The sequence below is a fragment of the Fistularia commersonii genome, chromosome 23 (genome assembly GCF_037954325.1).
Source record: "Fistularia commersonii isolate RoL2024-O1a breed Wild chromosome 23, RoL_Fcom_v1.0, whole genome shotgun sequence".
NCBI lineage: Eukaryota > Metazoa > Chordata > Actinopteri > Syngnathiformes > Fistulariidae > Fistularia > Fistularia commersonii.
Window position 1 is genome coordinate 14,886,578 of NC_141306.1, and position 18,469 is coordinate 14,905,046.

The following is an 18,469-nucleotide window of genomic DNA, read 5'->3' on the forward strand; positions in this document are numbered from 1 at the left end:
TAGGCTCGTTTTTCTAATCTTCTGACCTCGTATGGAACTCATACCGTTTGTAAACCTGGAAAAAAAAAAGTCCCTTTTTTCGACTGGAAAAAAAAATGCTCGTTTTGCCAAAAGAGTATACAAATCAACTCCGAAGCTTTGGCTACTGTACATATGTTGCAGACGTGTCTCTTCTGTACAATAAAACAGCTTTAAAATACGGCTTCAGAACGCTGAAGGTGAAAATACCCTTTCCAGTTTAATCACAAAAACAATCAACAACTTCAAGCTTAAAAGATGAACATTAATCCTTCCATGAAAACCAAAAAAGTATGGGTCCCCCGGGCGGGTCGGGACGAAAGACGGGCCGTTTTCCATTTACAAAACTTCCGTTAATTCAAAGATGACTTCCACGACGCGCCTCCGCCGACCCCGTCCGCCGTCCGTCAATCAAACGGTCCGTCCTCGTCCACGCAGACGACCATGAGGTTTTTCTGCGTCCCCGCCGAGCAAACCCCTCCCCTCCGAGAAGAAGCCCTTCCTCCCGGCAAACACAAAATACCGCAGGTGCTGCCGGCTGTTGGTCGCCATCTTCCCTCCGGCGGTCCGTCAGACAACACTGTCCTGCAGCAGCGGCTCAAAGTCCTCGTCGCTGGCAGAGGGCGGCGTTTCCTCGTCGCTGCCCGGGAGCGGCGTGTTGATGTGCACGCCGGCCAGCGAGGACAGGGACTCCTTGCTGTCGGGGCGGGGCTTGTCGCCGAGGGACAGCTGAGAAGACGAGGAGCAGGAGGGTTTCTCTGGGATGAAGAGCGCCACCAGGAAGGCCACCACCACGGTGCAGGCTCCCAGCAGGAAGGGAGGGCCGGGGATGAGGGCGTGCTGACGGACAAAGAGGAAAGGGGTTATCCTCGGCTGATATTTCCCTACGTCTGGAGCTCGGCTGCCAAAACTCCAAGATCTTCGCATGAAGGGTGGTGTGTTTGGGGGAGTGAGGGTTTGCTTATCTCAGCTACTAGTCATCAAGGATACTCCTGACTCTGCAGGCATTTCAGGACCCTACCAAGTGCAGCGTTAACGTATTAAATATTAAGTTCCCCTGTGGAGTAAGTTGTGATACGACGTGTGCCGATTTCAACAATTAGACAATTTGAATAAGTGTTTCAACAGAAGTGACCGACTACTTAAAAATGGTTTCCGCTCAACTTCAAACACTGTGCTATCACAATGCCATCGCTATTTCTGTGGCCAGTATCATAAGCAGCAGACAGTTTTCTTACTTCATCTTTTTAAATCAAGTCTTATTGAATGTTTACATTGCATCATGTCAGTTATCATGCGTATCATATCAGACTATCATATCAGGCTATCAGACTTTTTAATTCCTCTTCCTTCAGCCGCAGGGAACCTTCAAATCTTTGTACTGAAGACCTTCAAACACTTGATAGCCTTAACCTTGACAATTTATATTTTATTGTGTTTCTTATTCTCCCTCCTTCCTACTATTATCTATTACTGTTATGTTTTTGCTTGAAACTCTGGCACAACAATTTCCTTCGGGATAAATAAAGTTGTTCTCATCTCATCTCATCTCAGTCAGACACTCAGTCACGTGCCAAAGAGTAACTCACTGGCCTGACTTTCTTTATAAAGGCTATGTCTGCATACAGGTCTATCTATCTAAATGAAATACTGCCATTTTTATGTCATAAAAATTGGCGAAACTTAACATTTTCATGTTCATTAGCTATTTTCAGCCATGAAATAGTGCTTGTAATGGAATTACTGGCCTATTATGAGCATGCACAGCATACAAGGAAAGAAATTGCAGCATGAGTATGAATAGGATGAAATAAAGAGGCATTAACAAACTAATGAAACACCACTTTCCACTGTGAGAAAATACTGATTTCATCACTTGTTTTTTTACATTTATTCAAACACTATGAATACCATGAATGAGCAGAGCAACAACTAACACTGGAAAATAATAGACTTGCATGTGCTTGCATGAACTGTCAATTTAAACGCTTACAAACACATGTGTTAATGCAGGTTCTGTTGCAGAAAATGTAAAGGTAGAAAATGCCCTTTTTTGCCGGGCCTTGTGTGGCGTTTTGAACCCGTAATTTCAATACAATATGAAAACGAGGTCCACGTCTGGTTGAGATGTCAAGTTACCACTGGGCACGTAAAAATTTGAACCATACCTCCGTGGGACTGTGAAGAGGTAGGGGGTCGATGTTAAAGTCTCCCTGGATGGGGTCCATGGTGTTCAGCTCCACGTTGAAGAGGAAGAAAATGAATCCGTAGAGGGCCGGACCCAGACCGTTACACAGGCCTCTGATACCCGTTATCATGCCCTGGACCACGCCTGGAGGAGGGGAGCCGGTCGGCACAATGACGCCATGCCTTCGTCGGGTAAAAGATCCATGGCACCATGACATATTGATCTAGAAAACAGACTCTTTCCTACCTTGCTTATCAGGATCGGCTGACTGTGACACCAGAGCAGAGACGGCTGGGAAGGTGATGGAGGACATTGCTGCCACGGCGCCGGCGGCCCACATCATCCTGGAAGCACACGGGCCATTCTTTACCGGCTGAAGCCTTCCTGCACAACTCCAAGTTTGATCTCCCGACAGTAGCATTTTGAATAGGGCCGTGGACGCTAATATACACTCCAAGAATGTATTCACGAACACAAAGGCGAACGCTGCAAAACAGAGTGATGCTGGCGGAAAGGGACGAGCTATCGCGTCCCTATATTTCTATAATGAGTTGCTGCCATTCTGCACATCTCCCGGACTCTTAAAAATGGCCACCATCTTCTCCGTTCCTCAGGCATCGTCTCACTCTCCAAGATCCTGATGAACAACTCTACTGCCGTCTCCCCTGCGCATGTTTCGTATCTCCACGGGCATAAAATCAGGACCGACTGCCTTTCCACTCCTCATCCTCTTCCATGCTCTCCTCACTGCACCTTTACTATTCTCTGCTACTTCATGGTCCACTCAGTCATCTCTCCTCCTCCTCATTCTTTAGCTCTCTAAGTACTCATCTGGAGCCTGCCAGTGGATTCCTCTCTAAAACTGCAGAAGGTCCTTCTCCTCCATCGGTTTTCCCCACCTGCTCATCATCTCTCCCTCCTAACTTCCCGACCTGTCATAAATCTCATCCTATACCTTTTGCACGGCCTTTGCAACCTCTACCTTCCTCTTGCACTGCATCTCCCTGTACTTCTGTTTGCTCTCTTCAGTCTCCTCAGTGTCCGACTTCTTCTTTGCGAACCTCTATCTTTCTTATATACTCCTGCTGGTCCTCATCCCACCCTAGAGTCTCCTTCTGTGCTGATCTGTGGCCGGCAAGAGCGACAGCGACTGTGGAGGTCAGCGGTTTGGTCCTGGGTTGTTGTCATGCTGCATCAGCCCCATTGCTTGATAAAAATAAGCAATTCTTACCATGGCTCGGAACCAAAGCCATACCAGGCTAGCTGAAGGATCTGGAAGCCCAAGCCCAGCAGGACAGTGTTTTTGTTACCCAGAGTCCTCATCAGTAGCGTGAGGAACAGAGTCTGTTGAGAAAACAGAGGTAAGAGGTGGGGAACCATACATTTTGGAAATGAGCGCAATTACAGAATAGCCATTTCTAATGGTCATAATCGTCATTTCAATGCTTCCGCGGGAAGATTAAATACAAATGAAGTGCAAAGGAAAGACTTTCCGATCATATTCGGATGTTATCTGGATGGGAGGATGTGCAGTGTGTTTACGGTGGTCTTGAGTGTGTCTACCTGTGCTACAATGGACAGAATTCCAACCACTCCGATGAAAACAGCGATGGTTGTCGAGGAGAAATTTATGACCTGTCAAAACACAAATGATAGCAATTATTACATCATTAAATGAAAGCACCGTGTCCACTTCCATAAGTTATTAAATAGAAATTCTCAGCTTCAGTTGAAACTGCTGGTCCAGATCAGGTTCTTTTGAACAGAGTCGAGTTTCTCACTCTATTACATGAAGAATAAGAATGGACCACAAGAGACTATTTACAGAACTGCAGGGTTTTCACATTTTGAATTTTGAAATAAAAACAACATTTCTTAAATATCCCACATTGTTCCTTTAGAATTGATTTATTATTTTTTCATCTGGTGTCCACCCGCCAAGATCCAGGCTTCCTGGTCCCTCACATTTAATGCAGGCATGATGGATAGGTCTGCAGAGAAACACAAGAGAAGCACAAAGGCTCACCTGTCTCAGGTAGAGGAAGAAGCTGGAATACTGTCCGGCCTCTGGCAGGTAGGAAAGGAACACAGTGATGCAGATCAGCAGGACCGTGGAGTCCTGACCCACCTTCCTCAAAGACTAGAAGGACAAAGACAACAGTCAGACCTTCGACTGGAACAATGTGACCCTTTCAAATGTTTGCTAAGCGGAAAACAGAAACAACTGCTATTTTTCACCTCAATCACAAAAGTCCAAGCCTGTGAAATGCTAAAAATTAGGGCTGAGCCAGATGGAGGGAAAAATACAACCTTCAGAAGACTTCCATGTATCTGACAAAAGCTGTTTGGCTGAGGTAAATTCTTAAGTCCTAGAACATTCCCCGACATGATGGGGACATCCCGTAATTTCCGGACGATAAGCAACGGCTTTATTCACTTAAACAACGGTGCGGCTGATATACGGATATTTTGAGGGGAGGCTAACGAGCTTAACGCCGCTAAAACATTTATCCTCGTCACATCGGACCGATGAATTGGCCGGGAAATTCCGAGCCTGTTCAACTCGGACACTGAAGACGACTACTTGACGGTTTTAGAGCGCAGGAGGAAGCTAAAGATAGCCATCGGCTAGCAGGTGCGGCTTATACTGAGGTGCGCCCTACAGTCAGGAAATTACGGTATTTCCTAAATATCTTGCATGCTTCTTATTTTCTGGCAAATGGTTGCAAATTGTGGGTAGGCAGATTTTCAGGTATTATTCGTTATTCAAGGACGTTTGAAAACCTCTACGATAAAATGCGATCTACCGGATCAATTGTACGCAATTATCAAGTTATTAGTTGTCGGGTGTGACGAGCTGTTACTGACGGCGAAGGGGTCCGCTTGTTCCCAGGATATTGGCGCCCCCCAGGTATTGAGCCTCATTTTGTCGGGCAGAGACTCGGGAACAGCCAGTAAGATGAAGCATATGTCGGCCAGGGCGATGAGCGTCGCTACCAGGACCACCAGATTGTCCCCGTACCAGGCTGACAGGTAAGCCCCGATGGCCGGGCTCGTCACCAGGCTGGCTGCGAACGTAGCCGACACCTGCGGGGAGGAAAATCCACCGTTTTTCATCAGAACACGTAGGGTTGGTGATACAGTCCAGGTCTCGGATTTGTCATGGAAACAGTAACAGTTGACCGCAGCATGTGACTGTCATTTTCACAAGTCCGGCCTCCTTGTAGTACCAGGTTTCGGGCCATAGATGGTGCACTTTAATGCTCCGGGACCCTTTGTGACATCAATGTATTGTCTGGCCAAAGGATTTTCTCACTTCAGTAATGTTTCCTTCTTCCAAACCTGCTCTGCAAGTCAAGAATTTGGAACTAAACAAATACTAGATAACAGTTCCTCGAGCCCTATTCTGTTAAATGCAGAATATGAGAGCTTCCTAATAAGTACGGTGCGCAGGGCTGGCATCTACAGGATAATATTTTGGATAGTCGGTCAGGTAAAGACCCACACCGAAGCCACTGTGCTTGCGGGTCGCAGCAAGGAAACGGACGGCGACCAGCAATACAGGCCGCTGTGGTGTGAAGTTGGGGTTCCAAACATGGATGGTGGGATTCAACAATTGTTCTTTCACTGCCAACATAAGATCTGACCTTCTGCTCCGAGTCTTACAAACACAGACTTAATCTTGATGTATTTTTGAATTACAACTCCCTGGCAAATGTGACTCTTTGAGGGAGATGAACCTGGGCTTTGAGGACAATGTACCGGTACAGAGAAGGTGCCATGTCATCAGAGGTGAGTCTATACTCTGATGAAGCTGCAGTGTTCCGACTCTGTGCCCGTGTCAGTAAACCAACACCCTCATCTATGCGCCCGTTGGTCTGAAAGCACCAGGTCACGGTCATGTCATCACGCTGGACTCCTTTGTGAACCGACCCCATACACAGGGTGGGCTCGGACCAATCAGCGCTACACTCGGGATGCCCAGCACACACACCTCTGTCAATGCTGTATTATACTTCACGCTTTACATTAGCATTACTATTTCTGCTCATCTGTGCAGTTAAACCCACCTCATCAGTGTGGCAGTAAAATAATCTAGGCGGGGGAAGACTTTTCCTTACCAGACCATAAGCCGTACTCCTCTCCCTGACATCGGTCACATCGGCAACGTAGGCGAAGATGACCGAGAAGGTGACTGAGAATGCGCCCGACATGGAGATCATGGCGAAGTACCACCTGCAGAGGAGCCAGAGGGAGACGCTCAGCTAGTTTCTGCAGAGTGAAAGTCATAGGTTCACTGTGCGACACACACACACACACACACACACACACACACACACACACACACACACACACACACACACACACACACACACACACACACACACACACACACACACACACACACACACACACACACACACACACACACACACAAGCAATGATGTTCCTGATTCTTCGGTATAATTCTAGAATAAAAACTGACCAAAAGGATCAAGACTAAAAAAATAAAGTAGCTACATTTTTTTGACCAGAAGCTGCAGCTTCTGGAGAAAAAAGTAAAACAGATGCCTCTATTATTATTATTTGATAATAATAATATATATTTCTACTTTATTGGGGAAATTGTTCCTCTGCAATCCACCCATCATGGGTGAACCATGAGCAGCAGCTGCCAGGAGGGCAGTCAGGGTTTCAGTGTCTTGCTCAGCAACACTTGAGCAACACTCAACAACACGCTAGGAGGCGGGAATCGAATCAGGACTGTTTGGTTCCAAAGCCGATTGCTTCACCTCCAGCGCCACGCCGCCCCTAATTATATATTGTCATAATAATAGAAAAACAGCATGGAGTGCAAGTCTGATATTAGTATTAATTCATATAACTTGTGCACGAAGAAAATGAAAACTTCAGGCAGCTGACAAATATAAAAACTGCAAAACTCATCAGCAGCTGAAACCCTGTGAAACAACCATCGCGTGGCGGCGGCAGCAGTTTTGAAGATGCTTCGTCCTCCGTCCTGGCTGTCCAGACATCACAGTTTGGCCCTTGTCAAAGTCACAGGTTTTTTTCCACTAACATTTGTCCTGTTTCAAACTCTAACTCAGAGGACAAACTGTTCACTTGCTGTCTTATTGTATCCCACCCACTGACGGCTGCCGCCCGGAACAAACAGGATTATTCAGTGGTTTTAATGCTACGGCTAACTGGCTCGATGGACCTGCAAGCTGCTGAAGGTGTGATGGCTTTCCTTCTCACTCGGTTTCCTTCCTTAACAACAGCTAACTTACTGTCCTCTTCCACTCCATCCATAAATCTCCTCTTGTGTTTGGTCTTCCTCTAGACCTCCTGGCCGGCAGCTCCAACCTCAGCATCCTTCTACCAATCATTCGCTATCCCTCCTCTGTCCAAGTCCAAACATCTCAGTAAGACTTTGTCTCCAAAACATTCAACATGTCCACCTGTCCCTCTGATGGAGTCGTTCCTGGTCCTAGCCATCCTCCTCACCCCAAAAGAACTTTGTCCAAAACCGTGCAGAGGATATTTGTTTGAAAGACACAACATTATAAAACTGGGTGATTTACAGCAACGTCAAGAGCAGTTAAATTTCCCATTTGTTTAAACCAGGTGGAAAAAAAACAACACACTGATCTGCCCTTACAAATGTCAAAAGTGACAAAAATTCATACACACACACACACGATACTAATGCTGGAACAATTCAAAATATACATCCGACAGGTACATTGGGTTCATTTGTCCGGTTGTACACTGGAGAGAATCTTGCAGAGAGAGAAGTTTGCATTTCCACGTGTTTCATGACAACACTGCCAGGGAGGAGCAGATCCGGGTCTCATTCGGGCCTCAAGGCAGGATCATGACTCCGGGATGCTGCAGACTCCACTCTTGTTGGTGACGTGGAGGTGAGTGAGGACCTACCAGGGGCTGAGTCTCATCAGAGGGATCGGCGCGCAGGTGAAGAAGACTGTGACCAACAGGAAGGAGCGTCTGCCCCAGACGTCTGACAGCGCTCCGATCAGCGGCGCCGACATGAAGGACAGCAGACCCTGATGAGGAAGAGGGGAAGTTAGCGACGATCAAAACTCCAGCCGGTTCTTGAGCGAGATGTCGAAAAAGGTCACCGTCATTTCCGGACTATAAGCCGCTACTTTTTCCCCTTCGCGCTTTTAACCTTGCGGCTTAAACGGTGACGCCGCTCATTTACTGATTTTTGGGGGGGTGAACGACCTTCATGCCGCCAAAACATTTAGCCTCGTCACATCGAACCAATGAAATGAGCGTGACATTCTGAGGCCGTTCAATATCGACGCTGAAGACGACGACTCCCATGGTTTTGGTGCGCGGGAAGGAAGGATGACAAAGATAGCAATCAGCCGGAGAAGGACAAGGCAGGGACAGAAAATGGATGGACTTTTCCTTGTGTTGTTGTATTATTATCATTAATCTTTTTCATCAGCCGCGTTTCAGGCGCTGTTTGGAAAAAAAACATTTCCAGTACGTATTTGTGGATGTGACCGGTATGTCTTTAAGTCAGTTTTTTTTCTTTTTTAAAAAGTTTCTGTGTAAATATCTCATGTTAAAACGTGGACACCTGCAGCCTATAAATGTACACATACATTTATTGAGCTATTTTGATCCGGTGCGGCTTATATTCAGGTGCGCTCAATAGTCCAGAAATTACAGTATCTATTTACCTACTCCACTTTTTAGGATTTCACCATTGAAAGAGATACAATTTATGCTCATGTAAAGCAATTTAAGATGTGAATGCGATTTGTGGCTTTTACCACATTTTGTTATTTTATGATTGGATGTGTTTTTCCGAGCAGATCAGTACAGGATGCGATACGATTGGGATGAAAAAAATAAAATAAAACTGTTGTCTACCAATCCACACTATTTGAAATGGTTGTTTGATGATACGAGAGTAATGGGCTTTTCTTTACAATGAGGATCAGACACTAATCTTTACAACTATGCATTTTAAGAGTAAAAATGACTTCTGGGATAAGCTGCAGTCCCAGGCCCGGCGTGGACGGCAGAAGCCCCCTGGTGTCATGTGATCGCAGCGCCCGTTATGGTTCCATTGTGCTTCTCCAGCACAGCATGCTGGCATTTGTCTCCGAACGTATCGGCTTCGCACAGCATGGAGCTCAGGTTCGTGTCACGTTCTGCAGTTCTTACCTTCACGCCCTGAATGAGTCCGTTCATCAGGAACGTGTGCTGGGGAAATGTTTCATGCAACACCTGCGGGGGCAAAAAGAGACCATGAAAAACATTTCAGCTCCATCGTAGCTGCTGGAGCAGCAAACGCTGTTTGAGGACAGAGGTGGGTTTAATCTTTGTCCATTAATATGACCCACTTACCCTTTCCACACTATATGACCCACTTATTGTGCTCGAGAATATACAACCTTATTACGCCGCACACCAAGACATGACCTAATGACGTAATGTATTGTTCTCCAAGGGGCGGAGAACATGGACTTTACAGAAACATTGCAGATGCCAAGCGGTGACACTGAAAACACACCGAGTATGACCAAAATATCTTGCATTGGGAAGGATTTGAAAATTGTAGACTGAGGTTGATGATTCCGTATCTGTCCTTTGGGGTGAATGTAAAATACAGTTTTGTCCTGAGTCTGAACAGGCTTTCAGTTTCAGCTTAGATAAATGCATATTAAAAGGAATCGCTGATCACGCTGTCAAATCTATGACAGAAACGTCGTTCAGGGATTTAAGTGGGAATAATAACCCCATTTTCCAACAATCTTGTCTTGTATCACAGCTGGTTTTATTTCACGATGTGAACACATTGGTACTCACGGTGAGCATCGGTGTGGTGAGCAGACCCCAGGCAAAGAACTCCAGGAAGATCACCACCACGGCGTGATACACACTGGGCCTGCCGATGCCCTGTTGCAACTGAAACACACACACACACACACACAAGTTGCATAACGCCTCTTGCATTTTTGATGCGACTTACATTCTGATGTGACTTGTCTTGGCTCGGGAAGCTAAGTTGCAGTTGTGTAACATCAGTGTAACTCGGTAAGAATACGCAAGATGACGTCACCAGTATTACATCATGAGCAATAAACGGCCGATAGCCTGAGAATGTTCATTTTCACCAGAAAATGACCTTACAATGGCATGGATTGCACAAATTCAGACCGAACCCTTGAAACCAACACACCAGGATACAAATGATTTATTAAAATACAACTTACCGCAACATTTCTTCCAAGACTATCAAAGGTATAAAAGTTGCACAAACTCTGATCCACCACAGACCATTCAACCCAGAGAGCCGTCTCCTCCTGCTGTGTCCAGATGGAAAGCTCTTTTGTGGCGTTAAAAGTGATAATACAGTATTACACCATTTGGTAGGTTGAGGGCTGATCTGACCAACTCTGATCTTCACCTCAGCACTTAAAGTCCATCAGGGCAGAACTTCGATCTTTTGAATGGATTTCATGTTTTAGAGGGGCTGCAGTCGAAGGCACAAAGACGAGGTAAGAGTAACTGTTGCCCCGACTGAATATTTCATGAAACACATGAAAGCTTTGACCTTTTGAGTTCCTCCCTCATTCCTGTAGGAGACATGGTTTCAACTCCAGGCTTTTTCCCTCAAAGCTATTACTTCTGTTGCTGACTTCACTGGAGCCTTTCAAGGACATGATGGCTGTCCCAACAACGTGCACCTCACCGGTCCAGTCCGGCAGCTACACGTGCACACATGAGATGTACAATGGCCGGAATGCGTAGTCATTCATGAAACCAATTTACAGAGGAAGCGGATAAAGGTGGACGTGGGGGAAGTTTCCCCACGTCCAGGTCTTTGCAGTGAGTAAAACAGTCAGTGGTCTCCACTTAGGTGGCACTTCCATCACGTTACGGTTTCAAAGTGCTTTCTACTGGACTCCGCCTTCATCCATTCACACACACCGGCGGCGACAGAGGTGCCATGCAAAGCGCCAACTAGACCGCAGGAGCAACTGGAGGTGCAGCGTTTTGCCCGTGGACACTTTAGCATGCAGACCAGAGGAGTCGAGGCTGTCTTACTGAACTATAAACTGGGAGACAGAGACTTATCACGATCCTGACAAGCAGGCAAACACTTTGCTTTAAGGCATATTGTTCCTTGCAGTATTCAATAATTAGTCTGTCAAACATGAAACAAGAATGACATATAATATACACTTACTGGCGTATTTGAAATGCCTGTTAATCATTCTGCGTCCAGAAATGAACTCCCTTTCTAACCCAGCTGAGCACAGTACCACATGAAATCGGCGCAAATGTTAATTTTGAACGGTTGCACTCGACGGAGGCGGCCATGTGAACGGATTCGGGATTCTTAAATCCTCGTCCGTTCCATTAGCCTTCTGTCAGAGTCTTTGCTTCTCGACACAGAGTGACATCAGCGACCTCTGAAATGACCAGCTGTGTTCAGCCTCGCTCCACGCTGCACACACTGTCCACCTCACGGAGGCCGGCTCGGATACAATCAGAGGAGCATGAGAGCAACAAATTGAGAAACGCTGAGCTTGCAGCCTTCTCACAAGACTGTGTCTAAAAGGACATTCTCGTGGTCGACACCGGCTGAAGAGTATTTAGCTCGGCCTCCAGGGAGCCTCGCTTTCTTTTCCGGCACTTCAAGGATGAAGCGTGCAAGGAGATTTTTCTTTTCTCTTTCCTCAGCAAAGAACTCTGACAGCAACGCCGCCCTGTTATTCCCTGGCCAGGATACACAAGAGCTGTTCCTGTTTCCATGAGAGCCGGCTTTAAAACGTGAGCCGACCGCCGATACGAACGTCTCACATTAACATCAGACGCAACCCCATAACAACTTTTGGGCAAGTGCTGGCCTTTCTGCCTGGAACAAGCGGTACGATGCGTCCGCAGCCAAGAACAGCATCTTTGCATCAGTCCGGATCTGTGGCGTTTATATCTCCGCAGGACGGCCGAGAGCCGGAAGAGATCCCAGCTGAGATGGTCAGGTTCACCCTGGACACCAGTCAATCGCTGGACAATGATGGAGACATACTTCCATAAACCCCCCACTTACAGACATTTAAAGAATCTTTGATAAACCTGCTGCAGGTTTTTGGCCGGCAGGGGCAGAAGAGAGAAGCCAGAGATCCCCCTTGTCATGGGGAGAACATGCACAAAAAACCCAGACTCGGCCTCTCACGCGCTGCCATGCATCTTCTCAGTAGATTGGGAGAAATAGAAGAGGAACATCAACAACAAGCATCGTGCGTGACAGATTGATATCTTATTGCTAGCTTACATACTTTCTGGATGTACTTGGTTCCATTCAGTGATAACTGGCGCAAAGAAAATGTGCTACACAACTGGACGGCAGGCTTGTGTGTTCAGAGAGTTGAGATGCTGCCCGTCGAACCGGCCGGCGTGCACAGCGTGCACAGCGTGCACGGCGGGCGACCATCCCGCATCTCGTCAGGTTTCATAATAGATTCCTGCAATTGTTTCAGGCCCGCTCAGCGAACATGCAGACCCACGCAAGGCCATGACAGGATGATAAAACGAACCACCGATGCCGAGATTTATAAATAACAAAGAAATCCCGAGACGGTTTCAGAATTAGGGGCTGCAACTGGTCCGTCAGCGACACGTCTTCCGGTGCTGGTCCATCAATCAATCAAGTCACCATTTGTGATCGAATGGCCAACAATTTAAGGGCCAAAGCTGATATGGTTGGTCAATTACAGGATGATGGAGATGTTTCATGGCAGCTGATGGAAAACTACATTTTATAAGATAAGATAAGAACAACTTTATTTATCCCGAAGAAAATTGTTGTGTAATCATCATATAAACACTAGTATTCAAATTAAAATTCAGAATTCTTAAAATACAATAAAAAAAAAATCACACAAATATGTTATTTTGAAATCAAAGTAGTAAAGTAATGCTCCTGATCTGCAAATCAAACATAACCAACAATAAAGAAAATATGACATCATTCATATTGACAATTGTGAGTATTAAAAAGTATTAAAGGCATTAAACACGTGTGTTAACAGTGCTTTACCATAAAGAAACCTCCACAGTTTGTCTTCAGGAAAATTCAACTTTGAAGTCACTTATCTGCTGATAATTTATATTTAAAGTCCAAACATCCAAATATCTAAAATATTTAAAACAATGACTATCACTATATAGATAGATAAATAGATCGAGCTGCTCTAATTCCCATCTCGACGACAACGAGCAGACAGAACGCGGATCCTCCGTCGGTCGCGGCTCGATGTCTTTCACGGAAACACGGATTCCACGACGAAAACACGCAGCCGCTTCCACGCGAGTGGACGAGCGGACGGATCAGCCAAGATGGACGCCGCGGTTACGTAACAGAATAAGAGCTCCATCCTGAGCCCGTCATCCCCACGGAGCCGGGGACAGTGAACCCGACACACACACACACACACACACACACACACACACACACGACAAGTAATCATAAAGATAACAGCGCCTTTTACTGAATGTTTATGGAGCTCCGTGTCAGATTGAGGTTTATTCCCCGGTGTGGACGCGTCTTGTTTCCCGCGGCGGCTCCGCGTGTTTTTCCTGCGTGGGTCCTCCCGCGGCCTGTTGCGTCCCAAACGAACCGGCCATTTTGAACGGATCATCGTGTTTTGGTGCGCTTCGGTTCGCCCGTCGTTCCGCGCGGACCGGGACGCGCCGCCCGGCCGCTTCCACCGCCGGTCCGACCGCTCGACGGGGAAACGAAAAGCGAAAAGGATTTTAAAAAAAAACAACTAAATATATTAATGTTCGTGGGCTCACCGCGGCTCCGTCCTTCATGACGATCTTCTTGACCAGCACCACCCGGCCGGCGCCCGCCGGCGGCTCGCCCGCCATGTCGTCACACCTGCCGCGGGTCACGAAGCATCCCTGCCGCGTCGAGATCCGCGGTTCTCCGGCCGCTTCCAGGGTGCTTCCGTCCGCAGCCCCGGGGAGGCTGAGCCGCGCTGGCGGTGGTTATGGAGCCGCGTCCGGATGATATCCAGCCCGTCCGGAGGCTCCGCCGGCGCCGCGACCCGAAGCCGATCCGAGAGTGAGCGCAGGCCGGGGAGCGACTTCCGCTCGGAGCCGCGCTGCTTTTCAAAATAAAAGCCGAGCGGCCTTTGGCCGTTTCTTTGGCCGCGCCGTCCGTCCAACTTGGACGCTTTTCTCCAAGACCCGCTCCCACTGAATCCTCCCGAGGCCCCGCGACGGACTCGGAGATCCCTGTCCTTGCAAGGACGTTCCGAACGCCCGGGCGACGGTAAAACGTCCCTTCGATGAGCCTCCTGCGATATATAACCAACCGTTCCCCTTGATTCCGGCTCAAAATAAAAAAAGGGATTCCTTGCACAGCAAACCACACCTGCGTCACACCCCGGGAACCCCGAAGTCACTCCCAAAACAAGCATCGGCGTAAACCCCGCTATTCGCGACTCTGCGGTGTCGAAAGGACTGGCTGCGATCGGCACGTGGGAGTCCTGAGAAGAGAAGCTGTGAGACGACGGTCCTCGTCTGCCATCGTGACATCCAGACCCCGGCCCTCCTCGTCCTCCCGGTCCGAGGCCGGCGTCCGGATCTCGCCGGCCCTCCTCGCCTCCGGACCGTCCTCGATGCCGCTCGCGACGACTCGCATTCATTTTGGAAAACACCGCCACGTGCTCGTCATCGTCGGCGGGCGGCGACGATGGAGGCTCTGCGATGGACGCTTGACGCAGGCGGGGAAAGTTGACGATGCAAACATCCGTTGGGTCAGTTTGTCACGCCGGGACCGACGGCCGGGCTCACGAGTCCTGCCGGAGGAGCCGCACAGAGCCGTGACTGTTGGAGCAGCACAGGGATCCCAGGATCCAAATATTAAAGCGGTTGTTCAGCTCCGCGGCTTTCTGGGGTCCATTCACTTACAAAGGTCGACCCATTTCACTTTTGTCAACGGCGTGATGACAATTAAACGATTCATCTAAGAGTCAATCGACGGACCGGGTCGGACGATGGCGATATTTTCGGTTCTCGTTTCAACTCGACGGCAAAAAAGCGAAATCCATAATGATATATTTTCAAATGGAGCCGCACGGACACTTCAATGGTCGCTCACGTTTCTTTCCGCACCCGAGCCGTCACGCCTCCTCTCTCGGACGCCGCAGGGCTTCGGGGCGCCGCCGGTCGACGGGCCGGTCGACCCGAACCGGATCCTGCTGGCGAGCGGTTTGGATGGAAGAGGAACAGGAAGTGCACCGGATTGGACGAGCCGCCGTACCGACCCTAAACCTGCTCAAGTGTGCAGCGTCTGGGATTTATTTTGTTCGGATTCTAATGAAATCCCACGTCACGCGTGTCACCGCGTGTGACGAGGCCGCGGCTCGAGCGGATCTTTCTTTTATTTTGAAATGGAAATCTCCTTCCGGTAGGGATGGGCACGAGCCCGGGCGCGAGACGACCGAGGCACGTGTCCGTGGCTGTGGTCGCGTGCGCGCTTGTGCGTCGGAAACACGGTCCGAACGGTGATTGGACACGGCCGGACACGTGACCTGCGTGTCAGGGTCCGCACGAGCCGACGGTTCCCGCCTCTGATGTCGAGCCGTGTTCGTTCGTTTGTTTACATCTTTTCTTTGTTTATACTTTGTACATTTTATAAAGATTAAAAAAATGCTTCTGATGTCAAGTCATGTTTGTTGGTTTACATATTTTGTTCTTTTCTATTTTGTTAATTCAACTCGCTCCATATTAAGGAAACAATGGAATTATAATTTCACAGTGATGACAATGCTGTTGATACTAATATAATAATAACAATAATAATAATAATAATAATAATAATAATAATAATAATAATAACAATAATGATAGATAGATAGATAGATAGATAGATAGATAGATAGATAGATATCATTATTATTATCATCATTATTGTTAATATAATAATAATAATAATAATAACAATAATATTGTTGTTGTTGTTATTGTTAATATTCTTATTATCCATCTAGCTGCTTGTCGTGCGCTCAGGGTCGCAGGGGATACCCCAGTCAAGGGGCGAAAGGTGGGGTTCACCCCGACTGGTCGCCTGCCGATGGCAGAGCCACATATGAAGACAGACAACATTCACTCGCTCATTTGGGGTGATTTTCCCCATGTTTTTCAATGAACCTGCAGCATGTTGTTGGACTGTGGGAGGAGACCGGAGACTCGGGGAGAACATGTGATCTCCGCACAGAAAGGTCCCCTTGTCCGAACCGAACCGGAACTGAAGAAGCCTCTCGGACAAGAGGAGAAACGTCTTATAGATCCCCATCGGGAAATTCGGGCCCTGCAAAGGACAGAAAACAAAGACACGAAACAATAACACTAAAAACAGAGAGAGACGTTGAAAAGGACAGAGACAACGACGGCAACAAACTACATCAGGACTGGAGCAAAGGGGCGGCTGCTGGAAGTGGCCGGTTGTACCGATGCGACTCCTGTTGTCCAGTCTGACATCCGAGGGCTCAAAGCGGCGATGGAAGGGTCGGGTTCTGCACCGGCGTGGGATGGTCAGCAGGACAACCAGCTGCCCGTCGGCCACGGCTGGTCGTGCCGAGGGCGAGAAGGGATTGTCCAAGATGGCTCCGAGTTCGTCCTTCACCCTCCCCTCGGACAAAAACAATCCCGTTCATATCCTCAATATTCACAACTGTAACAGGGCAAAGATTGCTCGCGCACTTTGAACTTGAGGTCCGGAAAACATGTAGGTCTCTTTGTATCTTTAATCATGTGGAGACATTTCCCGTGATGGGAACTATTACAGGAGTTTCAGGGGTTTTTAAGACAGATCTGGAGGTGCCATTTGTGCACGCAGGAGTACGATTCAGACGGTCTGTCCAGTCTCAAGCTACCCCAGATAAACCAGATCGTGCAAACAGAATGAAAATGAAACCCAAACGGAAACTGACATGCATGGTGAGAACATAAGCTGTCTCTGAACATGGTTCATCCATGATGGGTTGAACACAGAGAGGGTTTACCCGCAATGGATTCATCAAAAAGTACAAAAAAAAACAAACAAAAAGAACCAAAATTCACAAAGAGAAATAATAATTGGAATCAGGCGAACTATAAAAGAGGCAAACAACAAAACACTCAAATCAGCCACCGTTTGACTTTCTACATTCAATTTACAGCACCATATTTTCGACTTAACTTCACGGCAACATACACACTCAATAGTCCACGGCTTGTTTGCAACTTGTAGAAGTCCATATGTTGCACCCGGTATATTGGAATCCTGCATCCATCCTGCAGGTGGCAACACAGTGGAGCTTTTGACCGGATTGAACTATCACACTTTGCCGCCTAAAAATGACCAAATGCACAGAAAATGTCCCTGTTTGTGAGTTATTTTAATGGAAATAACAAATGTCCCATGAAGCTGATGGAGAATCCCCTGGTAGCAGAATTCAAATACCGTGTGAAGAAGGTGTTTTTAAGAAGTTACCCTCCACTGGCCAAGTGACATTGTCTTAAGTGACCGAAATGATGACATATACAACATGTCTGGAGGTTCTCAGGCATCCAGGTCACGGTGAATCCTTGTCTTGGCAACTGGACTTGAATTTCTTCACTCGAAGATGTTTCACCCTTCTTCTGAGAGGCTTCTTCAGTTCTCTGGAGCTTCTCCCAGAGGCTTCTTCAGTTCTCCAGAACTGAAGAACAGTTCAGAAGATGCTTCACCCCTCATCCACGGGGTGAAACATCTTTAACCCTCATATTATGTTAAGGGTCAATTTGACCCATCGGGTCAATGGGTGAAATGGGTCAAATTGACCCTTAACATAATATGAGGGTTAGGTGAAGAAATTCGAGTCCAGTTGCCAAGACGAGACGATTTCGACAAGACCACAGGTACAACACTGACTCGCTGTAGTCCACAGTGTGTTTAGTTTTGTTGTTGCTAAGGAACAGGAAAGCCGCTCGCCTGTAAGCCGAGCCGCCGCTCGGGGCTGTGAGAACCCTCGTCCGATGCTTTGCACGGCCTCGCCGATCTGCCGACCGGGACCAGAACCGGGAAACCCAGCGGAGTCGGTCCTCGGCCAGGAAAAAACAGGTAGGTTTCATCTCGCCGATGGAGAGAATATTCAACCGAAGCACTGAGACGCTCTCGGCACATCAGTCGTCACATTATCTCTCGCCACATTCACTGCGATGCCTCTGTGGTGTTTGACG

The 18,469-nt window shown here is 47.6% G+C and overlaps 1 protein-coding gene across 1 annotated transcript; it reads right to left on the minus strand.

Annotated features, from left to right (window-relative positions):
- Positions 1-218: 218 nt before the first annotated feature.
- slc71a2a (solute carrier family 71 member 2a) lies at positions 219-14,337 on the minus strand. Its single transcript, XM_086170337.1, has 12 exons — positions 14,054-14,337; positions 10,058-10,156; positions 9,413-9,475; positions 8,147-8,274; positions 6,328-6,442; positions 5,075-5,293; positions 4,233-4,346; positions 3,770-3,841; positions 3,438-3,550; positions 2,453-2,550; positions 2,187-2,350; positions 219-858 (listed from the first exon to the last, which is right to left on the minus strand). The coding sequence occupies exons 1-12, from the start codon at positions 14,126-14,128 to the stop codon at positions 589-591; spliced, it is 1,530 nt and encodes a 509-aa protein (XP_086026463.1). The 5' UTR covers positions 14,129-14,337; the 3' UTR covers positions 219-588.
- Between the last annotated feature and the right edge of the window lie 4,132 nt (positions 14,338-18,469).

What these genes read in the sequence shown, in the direction of transcription:
- slc71a2a (XM_086170337.1), bottom strand. Translation starts at nt 14,128, where the DNA reads ATGGCGGGCGAGCCGCCGGCGGGCGCCGGCCGGGTGGTGCTGGTCAAG. An exon ending in GACTCATTCAGGGCGTGAAG is followed by an intron (nt 8,275 to 9,412) that starts GTAAGAACTGCA and finishes CTTCCTCATCAG; the next exon opens with GGTCTGCTGTCCTTCATGTC. An exon ending in GGAGTACGGCTTATGGTCTG is followed by an intron (nt 5,294 to 6,327) that starts GTAAGGAAAAGT and finishes TCCTCCCCGCAG; the next exon opens with GTGTCGGCTACGTTCGCAGC.